At 43.1% G+C, this 26,733-nt stretch overlaps 1 protein-coding gene across 1 annotated transcript in view; it reads right to left on the bottom strand.

Moving 5' to 3' along the window:
• PIGQ (phosphatidylinositol glycan anchor biosynthesis class Q) overlaps nt 1-26,518 on the bottom strand; it is a 45,868-nt gene extending 19,350 nt beyond the window's left edge. The window contains exons 1-6 of the mRNA XM_068246727.1: nt 26,357-26,518; nt 17,596-18,235; nt 14,883-15,014; nt 7,590-7,710; nt 3,650-3,776; nt 853-1,006 (exon numbers count right to left, since the gene is read on the bottom strand). Coding sequence (XP_068102828.1) covers nt 853-1,006; nt 3,650-3,776; nt 7,590-7,710; nt 14,883-15,014; nt 17,596-18,230 — 1,169 coding nt within the window. The 5' untranslated portion in view covers nt 18,231-18,235; nt 26,357-26,518. The remainder of the gene's footprint in view (nt 1-852; nt 1,007-3,649; nt 3,777-7,589; nt 7,711-14,882; nt 15,015-17,595; nt 18,236-26,356) is intronic.
• Nucleotides 26,519-26,733: the final 215 nt, after the last annotated feature.

The following is a 26,733-nucleotide window of genomic DNA, read 5'->3' as shown; positions in this document are numbered from 1 at the left end:
CCTCCATTGCAGATCCAGGCCACACTCCTCTTCAGGCACGAGTGAGGCAGTATTGTGCCTGTCTGTGTATGGCTGCATCTGCATGGCATGCCGGTGCAGTAGCTACTGCGCAGGTACAGCTGTACTCATTCGGGCGCAGCATAGCCATTCTCATGCCTGAAAAAAAAAAAAACACAGCCTGGATCTTCTGGACACAGGAAGCCTCTACTACATCCAGAGGTGGCAAGTATGTATTTTTTACCGGAGGTTTGCCTCAAGTTTCTTTTAAAGCAGGAGGATTAGCAATACTATGCCAGGGGAAAAAAACATATATAAGTAGATAAATACGTGATCTGTTTACATAACATGTATTATACTGCCCACATTTTGATTTCAGTGAATTTTAGATAGTAAATGAAGATAATTCTGTTCCTGGTGGGAACCATGTCTTTTGCCCACAGTTTCAGGCTAAATACTGATGTCATTTCTTCTTTATAAATATATTTTAGATAAAAAGAACCCCCAGCATGCAACTGAATGGCAATGGCTGTTAAAGGGCCAGTGCTCCTAAAGTATGTGATAACTCCAAACCATAACAGCAGAAAAAGTTTTGAAAGTTTTGAATGCAGGATTAGCATCTTTATCACTTAAAACACTCAGACCAGTTGCTGTTGAAATTTTATTTTTATGGTGACAATCCCACTTGAATAGCATTTCTATAGGCCTTAAATCTTCACATGAGATATGAGGTATATGTTCTTGCTCAGATCAAATCTCAGGCAGTTATGTGGCTGCTTCTATAATTTAAACCCTTTCAAGCATGGGGAGCCAATGACCCATCCTTGCATTATGTGCTGCTCAGCGTATACATACCTGGCCCCATACACATAGAAGCAGTAGATGTGGAAAGTTAGCAGGGCGATGATGTCAGAAAGAATGGACAGAGCCACTGACAGTCCCAGACAGGCAGACAGACCGATGTACCAAAAGATGACTTCAATGAAGGGGGACATGAGGCGGATGTAACCTGGAAACAGTATATTGAGGTAAGGTGAGCACAGAGTTTCAGCTGGCTCATACCTTCCTTCTTACAGCACTCGCTCTGGCAAGCAACATGCATAATCAACATTTAACTCAGTTTGTGTAATGTTATCACACTATTAACATTGCAGGACCTCCATCATGAAACATTTTAAAATTTAAAATACATACTTTTAAGAATTACATTTCTTCCAGAGTAAAATGCACTATAAATTACTTTTCTCCTATGTTGCTGTCGATTACAGTAAAAATCTGATCGGTTTTGGACTAGTCATCATCTCATGGGGGTTTGTTAATATTTATGTTATACTTTACAAAAGCATTCTCTGGAAAGGCACTATAACAAGATGCTGGCTGGTCTCTCTACTCGACTGTACACTATTTTGGCAGTTGGCTTGAGCAGCTATTATTCAGTAGGTGTTTTTGTAAATAAAGAAAACCCTAAAAATGCCCCATAAAGAAATGTTGGATCTGTCAGATTTGTACAATTATAAGTGACAGCAACACAGGAAAAAAGGAATCCATGGTGCATTTTATTATGGAACAAATAAACATTTTATACATATGCACTATCATGCTTTTGTAACTGATTAATCCTAAACAGCCCCAAACCACCAGCACCTCACTGTTGTCGGAGTTCATATCAAGTAATGGCTTCAGCTTGCATGACCCCTCCCCCATCAATAAAGATGGTGCCCAAGATGGCTGGCTCTCACCTCCTCCTACCTGGAGCGCTGCAAAAACAGTGCAGAAAATGTGGGTGTAGCCAGCGCCTCCAGAGGAATTACGGCTAAAGTAGTGCTCAGAAAAACACTGCAATTCGGCCGCCAGCAATAGCTGGAAGCCGATTTAGGTCTTTCCCCCCACTATCCACGGCAACCTGGAGGGGGCATAGCAATTAACGCCGCCCGGGACTTGTGCAGGAGCACATGCCTCCCGGCGGCTGTGCAACAGGTACGCCTCCTATCTACCTGTGTACATGGCATTCTGATGCGGAGGGTTTTTTTTGGCGCAGAGTGAGCTGCATGACAGCACAAATATGGGAGGAGGAATTGAGAGAAGTATTAAATACTATTCCCCCTCTGAGTCATCGCAACTTGGAGGGAGAAGTAATTCTGGGTCCGGCAATCGCTGGATCCCCCAATTACCTGTACGGGGGGGGGGGGCGAACTATAGCAATACTGCTATAGCCGCGCCAAGCTTCGCCACTACGAGGCCGGATGTTAATCCTATGTCTGCTTTCATGAAAGCTGTAAGTAGACACCCTGCAGATTTATATCAGCTGTAACAAAAATGTTTTTTCTGTAAATGTTAATATGCTGTTGCTTATCTTTTAGGCCCGCTGCACACCAAAAACCGCTAGCAGATCCACAAAACGCTAGCGGTTTTTGAAACGCTGTTTCTTATTTTTATGAAGTTTTAGCTAGCGCTTTGCGGTTTTGGGTAGCGTTTTTTGGTGTAGTAGATTTCATATACTGTTACAGCAAAGTGTTACTGAACAGCTTCTGTAACAAAAACGCCTGCAAAACCAATCTGAACTGGCGTTTTTCAGAGCGGTTTGCGTTTTTCCTATACTTAACATTGGAGGCAGAAGCTCCTCCGCAATCCAAAAAATGCCTCAGCCCGGGAGTATGCGTTTCAGCAAAACGCCTTCCGCTCTGGTGTGAACCACCCCATTGAAATACATTACCATGGCGTATCCACAGCCGCAAGCAGCTGTAAAAACGCCAGAAAACCCGCTCGGTGTGCACCAGCCCTTACAGCAGAGTAGGTTCGGAGTTCAGGTCCCCTTTAAGCAAGGACAGACCTGCAGCCGCACATACATATTTCAACCACCACCCACAACTGCACCATTCCCGCTAAGCCACCAGCCACACTAATCCTCCACCCCCAGGTTCCATGCATACATAACACCTTCGGTTAATATATAGCATATCACAGCTAAAACCTGATTGGTTGCCCTGAGCACCAGTTTTATTCCAGCTTTCATTACCCAGCATGGTAAGCTCTGGTTGACAGCGCAGTCACACATTTACTATAAATATGGTCATAAAAAAAAAAATCAAAAAAAAAAAAAAAATCAGGCTAACACTATGCAAAATGCTTCCATTCAGCTCTGCTACCATTTCTGCAAGGAGCTCAAGATTAATTTGTAATGAGGGAAAGTAAGAGGTTTAGGGCTTGTTTCCACTGTTGCGACGCGATTTCGGCCGCATTCCGACGCTTGTAAAAACGCATGCGGATGTGTTTCCACATGCGTTTTTACCCGCGATTTCGCCTGCGATTTCGCATGGCAGGGTGCCATGCGAAATTAACCATGACACTGCCAGGGCTAAATAAAATTGAAAAAGGTGCGAAATCGCTCGTGAAATCGAGGGTAAAAACGCATGTAACAAACGCATGCGTTTTTACTATTAAATACATTAGCGGCGATTCGCACGGATTCCCGACGCAGGCGAAATCGTTGGCTCTTTTGTGCGTTTTTTTCACGCACCTCAACAACGCTACAGTGGAAACAGGCCCATCCACTTGTATTACATGTGCGGATCTGCATGCGTTGGACGCATGCAGATTCGCGATAGTGGAAACGAGCCCTCAAAGTTTTCTAAACGACATAGCTGGAACTTACTGATCCACAGGTGGATGTGATACATAAAGAACCTCCCCAAGACCTCGTCCAAAGCGCGATTCATCTTCAGCCCGGCGGGAGCTCCCATCAGCCACTGCAGCAACTCCTGGAGTTCCAGGGCTACCCGCTATATACAAGAATCACAGAAGGAAATAGTAAAGCAATTATATACATATGGGTATGAACTTTTACCATCTCTTTCCTGCTCCTGTCAATGGTGCCTGCTGCTAGCTCACAGTCTCTTTACAGCCAAGCACGATCCTGGCACCTTTAGAGCTGTATTATACTGCACACAATTTGGCTGTGCTTTCCATAAGTAACAAAAAGGCAACATTAACCCCTTGCACCCCCCAGTGCACTGCTTCTCTACTGAGATGCACTTCTGCGATGGACTCTTTTATAGAATGTGATGTTCTGAATATCAAATGCTTCAGAACTCATTGGAAGGCACTACACAGTGCAGATGGACAATGACCCAAGCGTACTGCAAAAGCAACCAAAGTTTTTGAAGGGAAAGAAGTAGAATGTTATGCAATAGCCAAGTCAATTACCTGACCTGAATCCGATTGCCGAGCATGCATGTCACTTACTGAAGACAAACGCTGAAGGGAAAATGCCCCAAGAACAAGCAGGAACTGAAGAGAGTTGCAGTAGAGACCTGGCAGAGCATCACCAGGGATGAAACCCAGCGTCTGGTGAGGTCTATGCATTCAAGACTGCAGGCTGTAATTGACTGCAAAGGTTTTGCAACCAAGTATTAAAAAGTGAAAATTTAATTTATGATTATTATTCTGTCCCATTACTTTTGGTCCCTTAACAAGTGGGAGGCACATATGCAAACTGTTGTAATTCCTACACTGTTCACCTGATTTGGATGTAAATACCCTCAAAATCAAGCTGACAGTCTGCAGTGAAAGCACATTATGTTCGTTTCATTTCAATTCATTGTGTTTGTGTATAGAGCCAAAAATGTTAGAATTGTGTCGATGTTCCAATATTTATGGACCTGACTGTATATGTACCAATATTTTATTTCCTAGAAGCAAGTGAGCTAAAGCTTAATATTGGTTTCGCTTTGATTTGGCCACATCCCTAATCAACTGGCCATCCACTATTTTGAGAACTTTAACCCAGGATTTAACTTAATCCTAATCAGTAGCTGATACCCCCTTTCCCACAAGAAATATTTACCTTTTCTCAAATAGATTATCGGGGGGAGGGGTGTCTGTATGGCTGATATTGTAGTGAAACCCCTCCCACAGTGTGATGTCATGACCATGTTCCTGACAGTTTGCTGTCTGTGAACTCTATTGCATTGTGGGAAATAACTTTTTCCAACTGCCAAGCAAGCGGCATCTCCCTCTGTGCATAGAACTTTCAGTAACGAACATTCCGTACAGATCACCTGACATAACTAAGGATGTTACCACCAGTGATACATTTAAGAAAGTAAATCAGAGAGAGGGAAGATATTACCATGGGCAAACGCTGACTAAATAATCTATACATTAATATTGTAAAAGCAATTTTATTCATTATGTTATTTTCACAACAGTTCTTCTTAAAGAGACACTGAAGCGAAAAAAAATTATGATATCATGAATTGGTTGTGTAGTACGGATGATTACTAGAGGATTAGTAGCAAAGAAAATATTCTCATATTTCTATTTTCAGTTATATTGCGTTTTTTATAACATTGCATCATTCTGTAATATTTCCAGTTTACACACTACTCAGCCATCTAATTGATTTTACAGAGCAGGCCAGTGAACTATTGAATGGTCTTCTGCAGAGAAAAAGAAAATACAGACTGACTGACACTTAAGATAATAAGCTTCATAAGACAGAGCTCTCTGCGACTTTGAAAGGCATGGAGCTCAATGGCTCTTTTGCATAGATAACTGGAGTTTTTTTAACTCTTCCTGTACTGGAAACAATATTAGACTTATGGCTCTGCTCCTAATGTTTTATTTCTTAGCTGTACTACACATAGAAATCATATAATAAAAAAATGTTCGTGTCAGTGTCTCTTTAAAAGGTCTCTGCAGAAGAAGCACAGCTTATTTCTTCTTGGATCCGTTATACAGCAGAGGAAAAGGGACATCAATGGCCAAAAACTGAACTTTTTTTTTTTTTTTTTTTTTTTTTTTTAAGATTTGCTATCTGCTAATTTTTGCAAGTGTTTTATTAGGACTATGTTTTTCAACATAGGCCTCAATTCACTAAGCAGTTTAGACTTGTCTTCAGATGGTTTTTAGTCTACTGACTGTTTGGTGTAAGGTTATAGACCTGTTTTTAGACCTGGTTTAATATTTAGTAATTACACAATTCACAAAGGCAAACAAGGAGTAACCACTTTTTCTGACAGAGATTAGACCAGCTGATTTCTGTTGGTAAAGTTAGGCCCCATACACACATCAGACCATAGTCTTTTGAAAATGAAAGATCACAGACCAATCTTACCACCCTTCATGTAGTATGAGAGCCATACTCTACACAGTCTATTCTATGGAGCTGAACTCCACATCAGAAAAAAATCTTTGCAAGATGCTGCACACACAGATGCTGTACAGACACAAAAGATCAGTATCTGCAAAAGATCTGTTCCTGCCAAAAATCCATTCCTGCAAATTGCAATGATAGTCTATGAGATCTGCCGTTCATCATCCACACATTCATCTGCAGATCAGATCCACCAGGATGGATTTTCAGATCTGCAGAGGATTGCTTGATCTGCAGATGAATCCTAGTTAAATCATGTGTGTATGATGATCTGCAGATCTCATAGACTATCATTGCAATTTGCAGAAACAGATCTTTTGCAGATACTGATCTTTTGTGTCTGTACAGCATCTGTGTGTGCAGCATCTTTCAAAGATTTTTTTCTGATGTGGAGTTCAGCTCCATAGAAAAGACTGTGTAGAGTATGGCTCTCATACTACATGAAGGGTGGTAAGATTGGTCTGTGATCTTTCATTTTCCAAAGACTATAGTCTGATGTGTGTATGAGCCTTAAGTGTGAGGTATTTTAGATGTGAGGATGGAACCTTTTGAAGTAATAATGCAGGAGTGTAATTGTATGCAGAGGAGAGCTCACCAGAGGAGAAGGATGTCAGTCATAGCTACTTGTTTGTGAATTGCATCTTTTGATCATTTCCCCTTATTTACCCACCTAGCGCTTTTGCTAGCATTTTGCTCTGGCGATTTTTGGCGATTTTAACGCAAAAAAAAAATAAAAAAAATCGCCAGTTCCACTTGGGGCGATTTTTTGCAATCGTGATTAGCGCTTCTATAGCACTAAACGCGACTGCCGGAAAATCGCCTGAAAATGGTGCAGGATACAAATTTGCGTTTGCCGATTTGCGTTAATCGCCGGTGATTAACGCAAATGGCCCAAGTTAGAATGGGCCCAAAGGGTATTATTGCTAGCTAGCGCATTTTGCCGAAATGGCCAGCAAAACGCTGAAGTGTGAATCGGGCCTAAAACATTTGGTAATAGTGAATTTCCCTTTGATGCAACTGACCAAACCATCAGTAGACTAAAAACTATCAGTAGACTAGACTAGTAGACTAAACTGCTTGGTGACTTGACGCCATAGTAGGGCCTAGAAAGGGGAACCAGGTGGCTCCTGTATGCATGCTGGATGTGCGAGTCTAAGCTGAATATTGTATATCCTATTGTTTGCACCAGTCAGTAATAACTGTACAATATCGGGGAACATTTGCATACATCCTCCACCCTCAATGATTTCTGGTCTATGACCATTTGTTACTTTTTACGTACATATTGTTATTTTTTGTATCTGCATTTTTGCTTTGAAAATGTATCTTTTACAGTAAACTATACAATAAATCTATAGATTTTTAAATACCAAGACTAGCGCCAGTCTCACATATCTGTGTTCAATGGCCAAAAACTGGCATTTTGTTTTTCCCTTACATCAGCCACAGGGATGAGGGCATCCGCCAGCTGTCCTATGCGATTCCCTTGGTACAACCAGTACATCAGTGCAATTCCCAGTGCCATGTCTATCAGCAGTGACATCACAGTGTTGGCCTTCCTGAAAGCAGAAAAGAAAGTCATCTCCCGAGCATCTACCCATTCTGGAAGAAAGTTCAAAGTTTAGAAAATTATGATCAAAAAGGACAAGGCAAAATAAAACCCCTTAGGGACCATATACACTGCAGCAATCTTACCGGAACAAAATTGATAAAACCCCCCCCCCCCCCCCCAAAAAAAAACACAGGCAGTAAATACATCCAATGTTATTAATAAGGTGGGTTTAGGGCCCGTTTCCACTAGAGCAAATCTGCATGCGGATTCGCATAACCAATATAAATCAATGGGCCTATTTGCACTTGTCAGAAATTCTGTGCAGTGGACTGTGCAGAAAAAAAAAATCTGCACAGCAGAGCCATCAGAATTCGCACACCGCAAGGCTAGTATGCAAATCACCTGTAATGTATTTCATAGGAAATTCACCTACGTTTTCATTATGCAAATTTTTCATGCGAATTTTCATACGTTTTCGCTTAAAAAACCTTGTTACTCTTACCGTTAACGGTATTTCTTCCAGTCCCTCAGGATGGCCTCAAAATGAGAGATTCCGTGCCCCTCCCCCTAAGGAAACACAAGCCAATTAAAAAAATGACAATAAATAGCTCCACCTCTTCCCCCTATCTTCAGTTTAATGTATAGAGAAACACCCTCTAAATAACCAATTCTAAAAACTTTACTAAAGCCCAAAATATGCATATTCATATAAAGCCAACTAGTAACGTACACTTTCATACTTACGCTTTCCCTATAGGGCGGGAAACCCAGGCCATCCTGAGGGACTGGAAGAAATACCGTTAACGGTAAGAGTAACAAGGTTTTTCTTTCCAACGTCCCTCAGGATGGCCTCAAAATGAGAGACAAGCGAGAAACTGCTTACCTCTAGGGTGGGACTACTGCCTGCAGCACTTTCCTACCGAACGTTTGATCCTGATTTGATAAAACGTCCACTCTGTAGTGCTTAATGAAGGTATTTGGAGACACCCAAGTTGCTGCTCTACAGATTTGTTCCAAGGATGCGCCTGCTCTTTCAGCCCAGGACGTAGATAATGATCTTGTGGAATGAGCCGTCAATCTTTCAGGTAGTACTTTGCCATTGTTTTTATATGCCATAGCAATTGCTTCTCTAATCCAACGTGAAATAGTTGATTTTGAAGCCTGTAACCCTTTATTTGGACCTGCAAATAAAACAAACAAATGACTCGATCTTCTGAATTGTTTCACCGTAGTCAGGTACTTAAGAATCGCTCTTCTTACATCAAGACAGTGTAATTCCTTTTCCTTTGAATTTTTTGGATTATCACAAAATGAAGGTAGGACAATTTCCTGGGAACGATGATAAGATGAATTCACTTTAGGAAGATATGCTGGATCTGGTCTAAGAATTATCCTATCATCTAAAATAGTCATTAATGGATCCTTCACTGATAGTGCCTGAAGATCTCCAACTCTCCTTGCAGATGTAATTGCCACCAGAAAAACCGCCTTTAAAGTTAATAAATGTATTGATATTCTTTCCAACGGCTCAAAAGGATCCTTAATTAATGTCTGTAGAACTAATGTTAGATCCCAAGCTGGCATAATCTTCTCTGGCACCCATCTTCCCATTTTGATTACTCTCAAAAATCTCATGATAAGAGGATCCCTAGCAAGCTGCTTGTCAAGGAAAACTGATAAAGCCGCCACCTGAACCTTTAATGTACCTGGAGCCAACTTAAGATCCACGCCTCTTTGTAAAAAATCCAACACATCAGGTACACCAACTCCTTTACGTGTAGCCTTTCTCCATGCTAAAAAAGTCTTCCAAACACGAAAGTATATTCTCCTGGTGATAGGCTTTCTACTTTTCAAAAGAGTGTCAATCACCTTTTCTGAACACCCTTTCTCTCTTAACAGGACCCTTTCAGGATCCAGGCTGAAAGTTGAAGCCAGTGAGGATCTGGATGAACAGCTTTCCCCTGTATCACAATGTCCCGAGACACTGGTATCTTGAATGGGTCTTCCATAGCCAAGTTCACTAACTGTGGGAACCAACATCTTTTTGGCCAAAAAGGTACCACTAATATCATCTGGGCTTTGTCCTTTACCACTTTGCAAAGAACTCTCTGGATTAATCTGAAAGGAGGAAACGCATACATCAGTCCCTCCCCCCAGTGGACTGAGAAGGCATCCATTCGGTTCGACTGGGTTCCTGTCTGTATAGAGCAAAAGTCTCTGGTCTTTGTATTCTGAGCTGTAGCAAATAGGTCTAAGATTGGCTGACCCCATTTCTTTACCAGCATATTGAAAATACGCGGATTTAACTCCCACTCGCTCTCCAGTATTAACTGACGACTCAGAGTATCTGCCCACACATTAAATTCTCCTTTGATGTGAACTGCTGTTAATGAAATTATATACTTCTCTGACCATTCCATGATCTCCAGTGACAGGTTTAACAAACTCTCCGACCTCGTTCCTCCCTGCTTGTTGAGGTACGATATAACCACCATATTGTCTGAAAAAATGACCACCTCTTTTTGACAAATCCTGTCCTGGAAACTTAGCAAGGCATTCTTTACTGCTAATAGTTCTCTGAAATTTGACGATCTCCTCGAGATCTCTGTGGACCATTTTCCCTGGGCCTGTAGTTGAGCACAATGAGCACCCCAACCCCAGGCACTGGCATCTGTTGTAACCCTTACTGGGTCGTTTTGTCTCCATTTCCTTCCTTTGGAAAGAGTCTCTGAACTCCTCCACCAATCTAGTGAAATCTTCACCTCTCTGCTTATCAATATCCTGTGATCCAGTGAATCCTGTGTGTTGTCCCAGTTCCTCAAAATGCTCCTCTGTAAGATTCTTGAATGCGACTGGGCCCACTCTACTGCTGGTATTGCCGATGTCATTAATCCCAGCACCGACATCAATTCCCTTATCGTTAGAGTTTCTGACCCCTGGACCCTTTCTACCGACATTATTAACTTTGAGCTCTTCTCGAGTTAGAGAAATAATTTCTCGGTCCGTGTCTATCATGAAGCCTAGAAACTTCATACTTCTTGATGGGGTCAGATTCGATTTTTCTGTGTTTATTAGCCAGCCTAGAGATTGCATAGTCTGTAGACATAGTAAACAGTCCTTTTTCAACTGATCTCCGTTTAAGTTGAGGATCAGGAAGTCGTCCAGATAAGGTATCACATTTACGTTCTGTAAGTGCAGAAATTGGATCATTTCCGCAATTACCTTCGTGAAAATTCTTGGGGCTGATGTCAGACCAAAGGGAAGCGCCCTGAACTGGTAGTGGGCAACCACACTTCCCTTCTGAATGGCAAACCTCAAAAACTTTTGATGCACCGGATTTATTGGCAAGTGCAGGTAAGCATCCTTGAGATCTATCGATGCCAAAAACATACCCTTCATCAGCACATTCCTCACTGAATAAATATTTTCCATACGAAATTTCTTTTCCTTTGTAAACGGGTTTAACTCTTTGAGATTCAGAATTAATCTCTGATCCCCTGACGGCTTCTGAACTAGAAACACATGGGAATAAAAACCCCTGTTCATCTGTTCTAGAGGAACCCTGCAAACTACCTTCTGAGAAACTAGTTTTGCAACAGCCCTCCACAAAAAATCTGCTTTGCTGCGAACCTTTGGAAGATTTGTAATACATTTTCTGACTGGGGGCAAACTTTGAAACTCCAGACGATAACCCTCTTCTATGATTTTCAAAATGAAACGATTGCCGGTGATCAGACACCAGCTCTGAAAAAAATACTGCAGTCTGCCCCCTACCTGTATCTGATAGTCATTTATCTTCGGAAGTCTTGGGGTTCCCTGGCTTATTGAATGTAGATGAACCCCTACCTCTTCCTCTGGAAAAAGCCCATCTGCCTCGAACTCCAGACTGAGCCCCTCTACCTCTTCCTCTGGCGAAGTAACCTGTTTTTGCACGAAAAAATTTCTTATTAACCACTTTCTTCTTTTTGTCAGGAAGTCTTCTACCTTTTTCTGCTGATCTAGTTAACACAGTTTCTAAATCTTTACCAAAAAGCAAATCACCTTCAAAGGGCATCGCACAAAGTCTCTGCTTTGAAGTGATGTCCCCTTCCCAGGTTTTCAGCCAAATCGATCGCCTGGTAGCATTAGCCAAAGCAGCTGCCCTGGCCGAATACCTCAGAGCTTCTGCAGCCGCATCTGCCAAGAAAGCTACTGCTTTCATAATCAAGGGGATAGACAGTAAAATATGCTCATGCGGAACTCCTTTAATGAGATCCTCCTCAACAGCTTCTACCCAAGATAATAAATTACGAGCCACACAAACAGAAGAGACTTCTGGCTTGAAACAGAACATAGCTGCCTCCCAAGTTCTTTTACTAAGTACGTCCGATTTTTTGTCCATCGGGTCTTTCAGTAACCCAGAATCCTCAAAAGATAAATCAGAATCTTTTGAATACTGAGAGATCGCCGCATCTATCTTGGGACATTTGACCCAAACTGCTTCATCGGATTCAGAAAAAGGAAAGCGTCGCTTAAAAGAACTTGGTATAAAGGCTCTACGTTCTGGTTCCTTCCACTGGTCCGAAATAATTTCTTTCAGGGAGGAATGTACTGGAAAGGATCTGCTAGGCTGACCCTTTAACCCTTTATAAATTTTATCCTGAGTAGACAATACAGGTTCCGACACCTGGATTCCCTCATTTTCATATATAGCCCTTAACAACTCAGGAGTATCTTCTGCAGAAAAAAGATATTTTGACCCCCTAGAAGTAGAGGCTTCTTCCTCCAGTAAAGGATTATCTCTTTGCTCTCCTTCCTCCATTGAATCCTGCTCTGAGGCTTCCCCTTCCTCCAAAGCAACCTCAGGCTGGAAAACTTGACTACTCACAACCTGGCTCTTTTGCACCGGATCAACCATTGCCGTACGAAAAGCCTTGAAGGTAGTACATAATTCTTCTCTAATCATAGAGACCAGATCTTGAACCACATTACTATTAGATTTTTCAGGGGTTTCACATTTTTGACAAATTGCTTTTTTCCAAGTAGTGGATAACTTTACATCACATACATCACATCTTCTGGATTTTTCTAAACACTTAGCAGGACGACCTGATCTAGCAGAACTACTATCCGATCTCTTATCCCGCTTTTTTGTATCCACACTGGTCCCATCTTGCTCCTCCGTCACCTCCCCCTTAGGTCTGGATCTGGATGAGCTGTTTCCTTTCTCTGTATTTTTATTCTGAAAAAATACCAGAGAAAAAAAGAGTTTTAGTTGAATCCTGCTCTGCAAAAATCACACATACCCCCAAAAACAACCATATAATACCTGTCCTGAGGCAAGAGCATTGCTCTGGGCGCTTTGCACTGTAGCAGGTAATATCGAATCTGCAGGAGAACAGGGCTGCTCCATCTCCCAGATTCCGCACAAACAGAGTGTCAGGACGAACACAGACCCTGAGTCTGTTAAATACAACTTCCTCCGCCCCCTGCCAGGCAATGAACTAAATTTAAATTACCTGCAGCTGTCCTCTGCCTCCGTCACATCTGGACGCCGAGTCCATGAGGCGGAAGAAAACACAGAAGCCGTAGTACCTCCGCCGGAAATGCGTCATCCTAGACGAAAGTGCGCATGACTCATGCGTCTCCCTAGACGCATGTACGCGTGACGTATGTGCCTCCGCATACGTAAGCACGCCTGACTCCGCGCGAGATCCAACCTTGCCGGACACCATCTTGCCGTCATGGCTGCCGCATCAGCCACCGCACTAACCGCCGCCTCAGACGCCGCTTCAACCGCGCACCAGCCGCCATATAAGCCTCCTTCCGAGCCCCGCAACCCGGTAAGAGACCACACAGGGGGAATTACAGGGGGACCTGGCTCCCACCAGAACCACCAGGCCATGCTAAAAAATAAAAAATTTTGTCGCAGACATTGGCTTATGCTCCCGGGTGGACCGGGAAACACAAAAAACTGAAGATAGGGGGAAGAGGTGGAGCTATTTATTGTCATTTTTTTAATTGGCTTGTGTTTCCTTGGGGGAGGGGCACGGAATCTCTCATTTTGAGGCCATCCTGAGGGACGTTGGAAAGAAATCAATGTAAAAGCACACAGGTACCGACATGGTTAAATTTGCATACTTACAGACGCAAATTTAATGCTTTTTCGCATTAAAATTTGCATACAATTGCATACGAATTTCCACAGCACTAGTGGAAATGGGCCCTTACACTGTCAAATGGAACACCAATTCAGGTCGCAATCGCCGCCAGTTTGCTAATGCAAAGTCGAAACCAGCTGCATTTTTCCACTGCCATATCACAAACGCACTGCAAATGCTTAAATTGAATGCAATGGATGCCTACAGGAATGGATGGTGTTCATTCACAGTAGGCTACTTGCCACACAAAAATCCTTCACTTATCACATAGATTTTTGATTCGTAGTTTGAGCCAATGGGACTTCTCCTGTAGCAGGAAGATTTTCATTGGTTCATGGTGGACCAATGAGAATTCTCCCTGTTGCTAGGTAGGATTCACATGGGTTTGTTTGTTTTTTTACAAACCAACAGGAAGCCCTATGTTTCCTGGTCTCCAGGAACAGCGGCGCACAGACAACAGAAGAACCTGCGGAAGTATCGGCAACCGAGCGCTTGGGTGGTGATGACGCAAACAAAGCAGATGGAGAGTGAACACGATTAGCGCATTCTGATTGGATGCGCTTTCTGCAGCATTTCCAAATGAGGGATATGGAGGCTGCCATATTTATTTCCTTTTAAACACCAGTTGCCTGGCAGTCCTGCTGATTCTCTGCCTGATACTTTTAGGCCACAAACTCTGAACAATCATGCAGGTTAGATGTTTCTGACTGAAGTCAGATTAGATTAGCCTCATGCTTGTTCCAGGTGTGTGATCTAGATACTACTGCAGCCAAAGAGCTCAGCAGGACTGCCGAGCAACTGGTACTGATCAATGTGAAAAACAAAAAGTAAAATATATATATATATATATATATATATATATATATATATATATATATATATATATATATATATATATATATATATATATATATATATATATATATATATTTTAATAATAATATTTTTTTTTTGCCTCCATATCCCTTAGTTCGGTGTCCTTTATTTAATGAAAGAGTCAGATTGGTACAACATTGAGGAGGAAGGAAAGTGTGGATACCTCATGAATGTGTGGTGGCCCTGGGCCTTCTCAGAGCTGCTGATCAGTCTAAGGTGCTCAAGTCGGTGTCCCAGCTGTTCACAAGAAGACATTTTATTCCACAGGAAGGACAGAGGCATCCCACTGAGAAATCTGCAAGAGACAAGAGAGTGTGCTATTAGGACTGCTGTCATTGTAAGCAAAAAAATATTATTTGCGGTTAGCTGATAACACATCTTATTACCGGTTTATTTGCTTTATTCAGTATAAAAAAAAGGATCAGTAGCAATCAACAGTTAAGGTGGCCATACATATGAAGACTTGGAGACAGATTGGTGCCATCAAGAGCATGCCAGATCAACAATTTAACCAATTTCAGGTGGAAACTGTCTTGTTTGGGCCGCGAAACGTGCAACAGGCGATTTATATGTGACAAACACGCAATAAGGACTTTTTTAAGCTATGTCATATGTGACCACTGATTATTGTAATTAAAAGTTATGTTTTACGCCTAAACTTGATTTTATTGGGCCGGCTGACACTTACAGTTTTCTTGCTTTTCTATCGCAGTGCTCCACCCGGCTAGTTTTGGTGAGAACTCGGCTGTCATCGGCTCACCTATGCTGTAAGCAGAGTTGCACACGGAAGCACTGGCCCTGCATTCTCTCATCTCGCCCTACCAAGCTACTTTTTCATGCCACCCGGCTGGAATAAAATTCTGGGGAGAACACTGTATTGTATGCTAAATTAGAGGGGTCGCAACCTTTTGAGATTACTGCCATCTATAACCTTCTCAATCCTAACCTGCAGTCTTAGCTCGCTTCCCAGTAGCAAAAGCCTGCACAGACACTAGAACCGAGTACACAAATGAATGATTTATGAATGAATGTTGACAATTATGCATGCTAGATTGGACCAGTTCCAGAAGATACCTGGACGGGATATGCTGAAGCACAGGGTATACGATACCTACGAGGTATTCCTGCTAGTCAAACTGAAGTATTATCTGACCCTATTCACTGTTAATTCTATTGCTTACTATTCTACAAACGCGGATGTAGTTGTCCTATATTTTCATTTGTTGTGTTTGTTAAAAAGGAACTCCAGTGAAAATAATGTAATAAAAACAGTGCTTCAGTTTTACAATAATTATGTATAAATGATTTAGTCAGTGATTGCCCATTGTAAAATCTTGAATTCCTGATTTACATTCTGACATTTATCACATGGTGACATTTGTTACTGTGGGCAGGTGATGTAGCTGCTACTTGCTTTTTTTGGCAGTTGGAAACAGCTGTAAACAGCCATTTCCCACAATGCAACAAGGTTCACAGACAGGAAACTGCCAGGAGTACCACAGTCCTCAAAGTTTCTTGTGGGAGTGGTTTCACCACAATATCAGTCATACAGCACCCCCTGATGGTCTGTTTGTGAAAAGGAATAGATTTCTCATGTAAAAGGGGGTATTAGCTACTGATTGGGATAAAGTTCAATTCTTGGTTTGGAGTTTCTCTTTAAAGTTAACTATTGCATTTCTCTCTCTTTAAACCCCCACTCCACCCCCTTATGGACAGGGCTCATTAGCATTAAAGCAGACAGCTTAAAGGAATCATCAGGCAATTGAAAAATAATCAGATCTACTTACCTGGGGCTTCCTCCAGCCCCTGGAAGCTTGTGTGTCTCCTGCCTGCAGCTCCGCTCCAAGCCGTTCTCCCATGCTCCGCTCCATAGCAGCTGCCGACCCGGCCAGGTCAGCGGCCTCTGCGCATGCGCAAGCGCTCATGATCTCACTCCACTCTTACTCGTTTTGCGCAGGAGCAGCGATTGTGAGCGGCAGTGCGCTCGCACATACGCAGAGGCCGCTAACCTGGCCGGGTCGGCAGCTGCTGCGGAGGGAACCACGGGAGAACGGCTTGGAGTGGAGCTGCAGGCAAGGGACACATAGGCTTTCAGCGGCTGGAGGAAGCCCCAGAAAAGTAGATCTGATTCATTTTTAATTTCCTGGTGTTTCCTTTCATTAACTCCTGCAATAAATCTGCCGTGTTTCTCCGTCCTGCTTGCATGGATGCAGACAAAGGGTTAACATCCTGTGTTTACATTTTAGCTGTGTCTGCCGAGGGCTGCTACATTTCTGGGCTGAAACAGCTGAGAGATAAAATTATTACAATTATGATTGGTCACAGATGAGGGGGAATTAGACAAGCTCTTATGCACGGTGCATTTCTCTCTGTTTTTCTTCTGTCCTGTGCAAGAGTTCAGGTCCACTTTAATGTGAACACTTTATTGTTCTTAAAGGACCATGCCGGCAAAGAAAACAAAAAAAGTAAGAAATTAAAATCTGACAGAACTGACCATCTCACCATGGGGAATTTTCAGGGTTTTGTTTTCAAAATCATTTCCTAAACAGCAGTTTAACTGCCAAAATAAAAGATGCTAGCCAGTTTCTCTATTGACTTGCATACTAATTTGTCAGTTAGACTTAGCAACTACCGTTCAGAAAATGCTATTGAAAACAAAGAAAATCCGAGAATCCTCCATGAGAAGATCGACTAGCCCAAAACCCATCAGTTCTGTCAGATTTTAACTGCCTAATTTTTTTGTTGGAGCGGTCCTTTGATAAAGTTTTTGAAACCAAATTTTCATGCAAGACAGAATAATAATCACCTCACTGACCCTCTGTAGTGATTTCTTTATTAGTTCATGCCATTCATGGGATCTATACTGCTTTACCTACCTGAGATGACATATGCTGGTGATCAGTGAGACAAAGAAAGAAATAACAGCGCACAATGGCACAGATGCCTGCTTGCTCAGTTCCACAATAATACTGCCCTCCACCCCTTCAGATTGCCAGTGCGTTAGGCTTAATGGCCCCTCATCGTACTTGTCCTTGGCAAAAAGCGGCTGGTGCTTGGCCACAGTGTCAAACACTGCAGCGATCTCAGAATGTTCAGATGCAGAGTGCAACTCCGACAGCATCAGCTTCCTCTGATCATAATAGACCAACACTACATCCTCTGGGCCATCCTCATCCATCCTCTCTATCCTGCAGTCCCAGAACTTGCTGGAAGCCTCTCTGGACATCCGCAGCCAGGGCTGGTGACTGAAGATACTGCTCAGCTCTCCCAGGAAATTCTCCATCTTCTCATCCTTCTCTGCTTTGATGTGACTCCAGGTTCCGATGACAGACAGGCTCAGTCCTGTCACATGCTCCATCTGGCTCAGATACCGCTTTACGCTGGCAGGGATGAAGGGAAAATGCATGGTGGCCAGCACTACAGCAGACCTGTGCTCTGCAATCCAGCGTCCAATCAGAAGGCCGTTCTCTGCTGCTGAACAGCAGGTGGGGAAGAAGATCTTAACAGCCATAATGCCTGCACAGGAGCAAATACAGCACAGTTCAACGTTAATCAATATACAAGACAAGACAATACAGATAACATTTACATCGCGCTTTTCTCCTGGTGGACTCAAAGCACCAGAGCAGCAGCCACTAGGGCGCGCTCTATAGGCAGTAGCAGTGTAAGGGCCCTTTTCCACTAGCGGCGTTTGCGATGCTGAATCGCAAAATCACAAACCGCTAGTGATTTTTTTAAATCGCTACGGTTTGTTAAATAACATAGGAGTCACGGTAGGATATTTCCACTACCGCGATTCGTTTTTGCCTCAAACGCGATCGCGCTGCGGAGCGATATTTGCCGCGATTTTGCTATGCACACTACAGCATAGCAAAATCGTGAACGCAATCACCGGAACTTTCCTGCATTTTGCGATTCAGCAATCGCTAGCGTTCAGCGTGAACGCTAGCGATTGCTAGTGGAAAAGGGCCCTTAGGGAGACTTGCCAAAGGTCTCCTACTGAATAGGTGCTGGCTTACTGAACAGGCAGAGCCGGGGTTCGTACCCTGGTCTCCTGCGTCAGAGGCAGAGCCCTTAACCATTACACTATCCAGCCACGCCAATATACAATAAACGTTCTTGTGCATATAGTACAGAAGTATAAATATTATCAAACAATAATTCCTCTGAACTTAAAAGGTTACTTAAAGGAATCAGGCAAGGAACTCCCCCCCCCCCCCCCCCCCCCCACTTACCCAGGGCTTCCTCCAGCCCTTTGCAGCAGACATACGCCCACACTATTCTGATTGGATAAGTCACATGCTTGCTTCAGATGTGCAATTGAACTCATTAGCATTTAAATGGTGGACCTCTACAGGCCTAATAACTATCTCTGATCTACTTATTAATGGTAAAATCCCTACCAGGCAGCAGCTGGTCTCTGAACAACAGGTCCCCTCTTCTGAACTTTACTGGGCAACCCAGATCATCCATTACCTAAACACATTTGCTAAAGACACCACCGATAACCCCTTAACTCACTTTGAGGTATCATGTTCCCGTGACCTCTTTCAAAGGGGACTAATCTCCCTTCTCCATTCTATTCAAAATCAACCTCATCAAGATGTTAAAGCTCCTTTTGTATTAAATTGGGAATGGGATCTTGAGATTGATTTGGACCTGGAGGATTGGGGGGATGCCTTCGCAACTCTAGCAAAAGGCAGTCTGTACAGCACTCATATTGAAGTCTCTCTTAAGCTGGCCATACACTGGCCCGATTTGCGCCCGTTTCGACAGCAGATTCGATCACTGGGATCGAATCTGCTGCCAATCGTTCACGCTACACGCCGAATTTCGATCCATTTCGTCCGATCCCGTTGATCGCACCGTGCGGAAAATAACCGTCGATCGCCCGCGGGTAAAGAGCGCATCGCTAGCGGCGTTCGAGTGCCCGACGAACGACGCAATAGAGCCCGCATACATTACCTGCTCCGCCGGCGCGACTCCAGTCCCCCGGTCACCGCTGCTCTGTCTGCGCTCTGGTCTCCAGGTCCGGCATGCCTCACTTCTTCTAACCCGGCAGGAAGTTTAAACAGTAGAGCGCCCTCTACTGTTTAAACTTCCTGCCGGGCTAGAAGAAGTGAGGCATGCCGGACCTGGAGACCAGAGCGCAGACAGAGCAGCGGTGACCGGGGGACTGGAGTCGCGCCGGCGGAGCAGGTAATGTATGCGGGCGGGCGGGGGCGGCAGCAGCAGCAGCAGCACCACCACAACAGATTGTGAACGGTTTCAGGCTGAAATCGTTCACAATCTGTTTGCAGTAAAGGTGGCCATACGATCCCTCTCTGATCAGATTCGATCAGAGAGGGATCTATCTGTTGGTCGAATCTGATGGCAAATCGACCAGTGTATGGCCACTAGGATCCTTCACAGAACTTACAACACTCCAGCTAGACTCCACCAGATAGATCCTAATTACTCAGGGGACTGCTTTAGGGGCTGCTCTGTAGAAGGTACCTTATTGCATGTATTCTGGTCCTGCCTGAAAGTCTCCATACTATGGTCCAAAGTTAAACACGCTTCTTACTAGAATTTTTAAGAAGCCTATTGTCAAAGACCTCAAAATTCTACTTCTAGGATTTAAACCACCGGGGATTAAACGCCCAGAACACCAGCTTACTCAACATATATCCAACGCTACCAAAACTCATATTGCATCCTCTCGGAAATCAAGATATTTATCTTTCTCAGCTGTTCTTAAAAGTATTGATTCCACCATGATCTCTGAGCGCATAAATGCTAGAATCTCTGACCGTCTGGAGGCTTTTGAGAGGACATGGGAACCCTAGGTTTCCTTTAGGAGCCCTGAGGCCTACTCCCTTTCTCAATGATCCTTCTGACCCAATATCCTCCCATAGGAGCACATATGCCCTCAAAACAACTATATGAACCCTTTTGTATCTTAAGCCTAGTGATCTACTTGCACTCCTAGCCTTTTAGGCTCTTTTCTGATCAATTTGAACACTCAAACTTGTCACTGAAAACTCACCGTTGGTTTGATGACTTGTACTCAACCCTACCATTTCATATGTGTTATGCTTTATAACTCTGAATGTATTCTGTAAGCTCACCCCTTTGGGCAAAATGTATGACTTTACTCTGTCAAAACTTATATTTCTTATTTGTATTTTTCAAAAACCTGTTATACTTCTATTTTCTTATTAATAAAGAGATTTTGAACCATAAAAAGGAACTAAATATAGCAGCCTCCATATCTCTCTCTCACTTCAGGATCCCTTTAAATGGAATGTGTGTGATGGACCGAGAGGAGGCAAAGTACAGGTGCAGGCCTACAAAACTTTTCATAAGAGATCGGGTCCAAAGAACATGAAAATGTTTTGGGCTTTTTTTTTTTTTTTTGCAAACTTGGAAAACTCAGCAATATGGGCGATCATCTTGACAATCAACTACTGTTTGTATCAGGGGTTAGCATTAAGACAGGTTATAATAAGGGTTTTGGTTAGTGTAGGCTTCAAGATAGTGTAAGAAGCAGGGCTGTGAAGTCTGAGTCAAGGAGTCAGTCGGAGCAATTTTGGGTACCTGGAGTCGGAGGTTTCATAACCTGAGGAGTCGGCCATGATAAGAAGGCTTAGCAGTTCGGCCATGGTCACAATGTATGCGTGGAAACCCTGCATGTATTTCTATATGCTGTTTTTGGACACCACAAACGTTAATATGCAGAATAATAGTTTGCCTTTACACATGTGTAAATGTGGTAGTGTATAGAAAAATGCAGTAGTTTTTTTCCCTGCATGGGAACATTAACATTAGATGTGACAAAACATACTGATTTATATGGCCAGTTCAAATGCAAACTTGCATTGTTGGAAACCAAATGCAAGCCTGTCAAGTATGAACCCTGCCTTATTGCTAAGTGTGCGGTGAGGCTTAGTCAGGAATAGGCTTATGGTTAGGTGCAAGTTTAAGTTACAGCTCTGGACACAGGTTGCAATTATCAAGAAGGTAAGGCAAGGTTTAAAGGGAATCCGAGGTGAGTGGGATATGGAGGCTGACATGTGTATTTCCTTTTAAATAATGCTCATTGCCTGGATGTCCTGATCCTCTGCCTATAATACGTTAAGTCCTGTCCAACCTACATCTCTGACCGGGTCAGCAGATACACACCTGGCCGCCAACTTCGCTCCTCCAACAACCTCCTCCTAACCACTCCGCGCATCTTGAACTCACATGCACGACTGCAGGACTTCACAAGAGCTGCCCCCATCCTGTGGAACTCTCTCCCACTGCCCATCAGGCTTGCTCCCACCTTCAACACTCACTTCTTCAAGGAGGCCTACATCAACTCAACTCTGCCCTAACCCTTTCTGCCAAGAACTTCATGATGCACCCCCTCCTTTTGTGTCACCAACCCCTCCCTCTAGATTGCAAGTTTTTGGCAGGGCTCTCTCCCCTTGTGTATCATACATGACTGTGTGCACTTTACCCAGAATTTTGAACTTGTATTTTTACCACTACCACTCCAGTGTAAATCTGGCATTGTATTACTATCTGCCTTGTGCTGTGTATTTTATTGCTTATTACCTGTACTGTTGTATCCATTTCTATTATCTGTATTGTGCTGTCACCCCTATTATCATTGTCTGTAATCCTATTTATTGTACAGCACTGTGTAATATGTTGGCGCTATATAAATCCAATAAATAATAATAAAGTCCTAGACCTTGAACAAGCATGCAGACCAGATGTCTATGACACATCTGACAAGATTAGCTGCATGCTCGTTTCAGGGGTGGGATTTAGATCCTTCTGACCAGAAAGACCAGCAGGACTACCAGGGAACTGGTATTATTTGAATGGAAATAAATATGGCAGCCTCCATAGGTCTCACACCTCGAGTTTCTTTTAAATTGACATTGAAGAGAAAAAAAAAAATGTGATATAATAAATTGGTTGTGTAATACGGATAATTAATAGAACATTAGTAGCAAAGAAAATGTCATTTTTATTTTCAGGTATATGGCTTTTTTTTCTATAACATTGCATCATTTTCTAATAATTGCAGTTTCCCCAATACACTCATTATTTTAAATGATTTCACAGAGCAGGCTACTGATCGTTTGAACTTTTCTCTGCAGAAAAACCATAAACAAAGAAGAAACAATGAGAGACAGTTGAGATACGTGCTTCAAAATACAGTGCTGCCCACCACTTTATAAAGTCAGAGCTCACAGAAGCTCTTTTGCATAGATAACAGCCAAAGTTTCTTAACTCTTCCTGTCCAGGAAACAATATGACACTCATATCTGTGGCGATAATGTTTTATTTCTTAGCAGTACTACACATACAAATCATTAAATCCTAAGTTACTTTAAGTTCTTTTTACATGTACACAGGAAGTAGTGTTAAGTTAGTCCAGGCTTTCAGGTCTGGGGTATCCCCTTCCCCCTACCAATACTTGGAGCAAAAAAAGTTAATACAGAGGATGGCACTACGAACAAGCAGAGCCGAGACTCGAACCCTGGTTGCCTGTGTCAAAGGCAGAGCCCTTAACCACTACACCACTGGCTGGACTATACCGGGTGTAAAATATAAATATATAAATATATATATATATATATATATATATATATATATATATATATATATATATATATATATATATATATATATATATATATATATATATATATATATATATATATATATATATATATATATATATATATATATGCATAATAACTATACACCCGGTATAGTCCAGCCAGTGGTGGCTGGATAGTGTAGTGGTTGCCTTTGACACAGGCAACCAGGGTTCGAGTCTCGGCTCTGCCTGTTGGTAGCGCCATCCTCTGTATTAACTTTTTTTGTATTTGGATGGTGTAGTAAGTTATGTTGCAGTAAGTTATGTTTATGTAAGGCATGTAGGTTAGTTGCAATGCGAAGGAATTTGCCAAAAGGACTGGAGGGAGGCAAAATTACCGGGTACTAGGGGTGAGTGGAGCAAAAAAACAAGGGGGAAAAGGTCCAGATGCTAAGGAGGAGGGGGGGGGGGGGCGCTAGTCTACTTTAGGTTTCAGATAGGTTGTAGTAAATTACGCCCGCACTATATGGCCAATCACAACACTTTGTGCTGTAGAGGGTGCTGTGATTGGAGAACAATTCCTTATAAGGTTTCTAAGGTTTCCTGCTGGGTTCCCTAAACTAGACTAGCGCCGCTAAGCGGCTTTTTCCACTAGGTAACATGATCGCATGCAACTTAAAGTGCCATTTACACTACTGCGATTTGGCCACAACCCATTGGGTATGAGTGCAAACGCACCAAAAATCAGGTAGGCTAGTCATTGCGATTTAGGAAAAAAAATTGCACCAGTGCAAAAATCAGGGCTGTGCGACTCTGACTCCTCTAATTTGCATATTACAATCTTGTTGATTGAAAGTATGTAACATGAAATGCATCTCTTAATGCCAATGCTTAGGAATTTTAAAAGACAACTGAAATGAGAGGGATATGGAGGCTGCCATATTTATTCCCTTTTAAATAATACCAGTTGCCTGGATCTTCTGCCTCTAATACTTTTAGTCATAGACTAAAACTTGGTAAGTGAACTTGTAGAAGGTACAGACAGGAACAAAGAACATCTATCAGGCCCTAGGCAATGTAACTGTGGGTACATGTAAGAGTGATGTGCAGGTACTCTGCAGGGGAATGAGGGGATTATTCCTCTATCACACATTCTTCATGCACAATCTTAACATGGATCAGGCCCTAGGCCAGTGATGGTTAACCTTGGCACTCCAGCTGTTGTGGAACTACAAGTCCCATGAGGCATTGCAAGACAGCTCTAAGCATAGCTCAGGGAGGCAGAGGCATGATGGGATTTGTAGTTTTGTCACAGCTGGAGTGCCAAGGTTAGCCATCACTGCCCTAGGCAATGTAACTGTGGGTACATGTAAGAGGAATTGGCAGGTACTCTGCAGGAGAATGAGGCAATTCTTCCTCTATTACACAGTCTTCATGCACAATCTGAACCGGGTTTATGGGTGATAGACAACACCTCTGTGTTCAATGGGCACAACATTCTCAGTGGATTCCCTGCAGCTCTAAAGGGGAGTGTACATGTAAAATACTGTGTAACAAAGTAAACCTGAGACAGAGGAAATTAAAGTTTTATACATACCTGGGGCTTCCTCCAGCCCCCTTCAGGCTAATCAGTCCCTCGCTGTCCTCTGCCACCTGGATCTTCTGCTATAGGTCCAGGTACTTGAGCCAGACATGCGTAGTGCGCATGCACACACCCCGCCACCGGGAGCGTACAACACCTGGGCAGCACTATTGTGCAGGTGCAGAATGCTCCTGGCTGTGGGAGCAGCACACGGAAGGACTGCACTGACTGGCTGAATTACCGGGACTCATAGCAGAAGGTCCAGGTGGTGGAGGAGGATAGCAAGGGACTGATTAACCTGAAGGGGGCTGGAGGAAGCCCCAGGTATGTATCAAACTTTTCTTTTCATTCGTCTCAGGTACCCTTTAATTCATAGTCATCAAACCAAATTTTAACCACATATCAAATTATTTGATTTCATGAGCAAAGGAAGTGCATAAATTTGCATAAACCAGCATCAGCGCAGAATTATTTCCATCTCATTGACCATCTCTATTAGTGACACAGTCACACATCAGGCTTAAGGCTTTGTTCACATTAGCAAACGCGGACGGCCGTGCGTTCAGAACGCAACACGTACGAACGCACACCATCCGCATTTGTATGCATTGCGTGGCTGATCCCATTCACTGATAGTGAATGGGACAGCCGCACGTTTTGGGAAAAAAAAAATGCATGCAGCATGCGTTCCCGGACCGCACAGGTCCGGAACACATGCAGTGTGAACATCAGACAGTGCAGTCTATGCACTGTCTGATGCCGTGCGTGTCGGCCTCCTGCACGCATTCCCGAAACGCGGATGGGAACGCATGCAGTGTGAACGGGGCCTTATTCATACAGCATAGATGTTATTTAGTATATATAAGAGATTCCTGTGTACACATCATATATACAGTCACAATCAGATCTGTATATCTGACTTTAAAAATATTGGGACTGCTTTATTGAAGCAGCACAAGTAACTATTTTTTGAAAAACAGCACCAGGATTTACATGTTAATAGCAGTGCATCAAAAGGAGCACGATCTGATTTTCAATTTGGATCGCGCCTTGTGGAAAAGAGTTCCAGGGTGATTAGGGCAATAAAGCCAGGTGTTAAGGATGACTAGAGTGAAACGATCAGGTGTTAGTGTGCTAAAAATAACTGGGGTAAAATACATGGGAGCTAGGGGTCATCAGGGCATTAGGAGAAGGTGCCAAGTGTGCATGAGGAGCACATAGTATGTGTGAATAGTGCAAAAGGAGCAGATAGTAGGTGTGAATAGTGCAAAAGGAGCAGGTGGAAGGAATAACTGGGGTAGTATGAGCAAGCCCTGGAGTGTGATTGGAGCAAGACAATACAAAAAGATAGAATCAGTCATTGGAGGACGAGTGAATAAAATGAGAAGGTAAGGGAGGCAAAAGTTGGGGGACAATACTCTGGTGTATGATATGGAGGGCTTTGATTCTAGTAAATAGCAGAGCTCCCCCTCACCTGAGCCCACGGGGCTGCTCCTTCCCTCCAGAGAGCAGCAAAGTACCGAGGTCACGTGACCATCCCCTGCCAGCTCCCTACAGGGTACTGCCTGGCATTAGGAGGTCACAGTCCCGCACGCTGACATTCTCATCCACTTCCGCCTTCCAACTTCCATTACTAAGCAACGGTGCGGCAACCAAATCCGTTCGGGCAGAAACAAAGTACACCATCACGGTTCCGCGTGTAGCAGGAGAACACTCAGTCACAACTCACAACTGTGCTCTCAGATGTCGCCGACCCAGCAGCACTGACCGCAGCAGTCAGCAGAGGACAGAACTGCCCTGCCTTATATCTCACCAGGTGTTCCTGTTGTCATCTAACTATTCATATCTAAA

This window comes from Hyperolius riggenbachi, chromosome 7, assembly GCF_040937935.1.
Source record: "Hyperolius riggenbachi isolate aHypRig1 chromosome 7, aHypRig1.pri, whole genome shotgun sequence".
NCBI lineage: Eukaryota > Metazoa > Chordata > Amphibia > Anura > Hyperoliidae > Hyperolius > Hyperolius riggenbachi.
The sequence above is the reverse complement of the archived record's forward strand: the minus strand, read 5'-3'. Positions and strand labels throughout refer to the sequence as shown.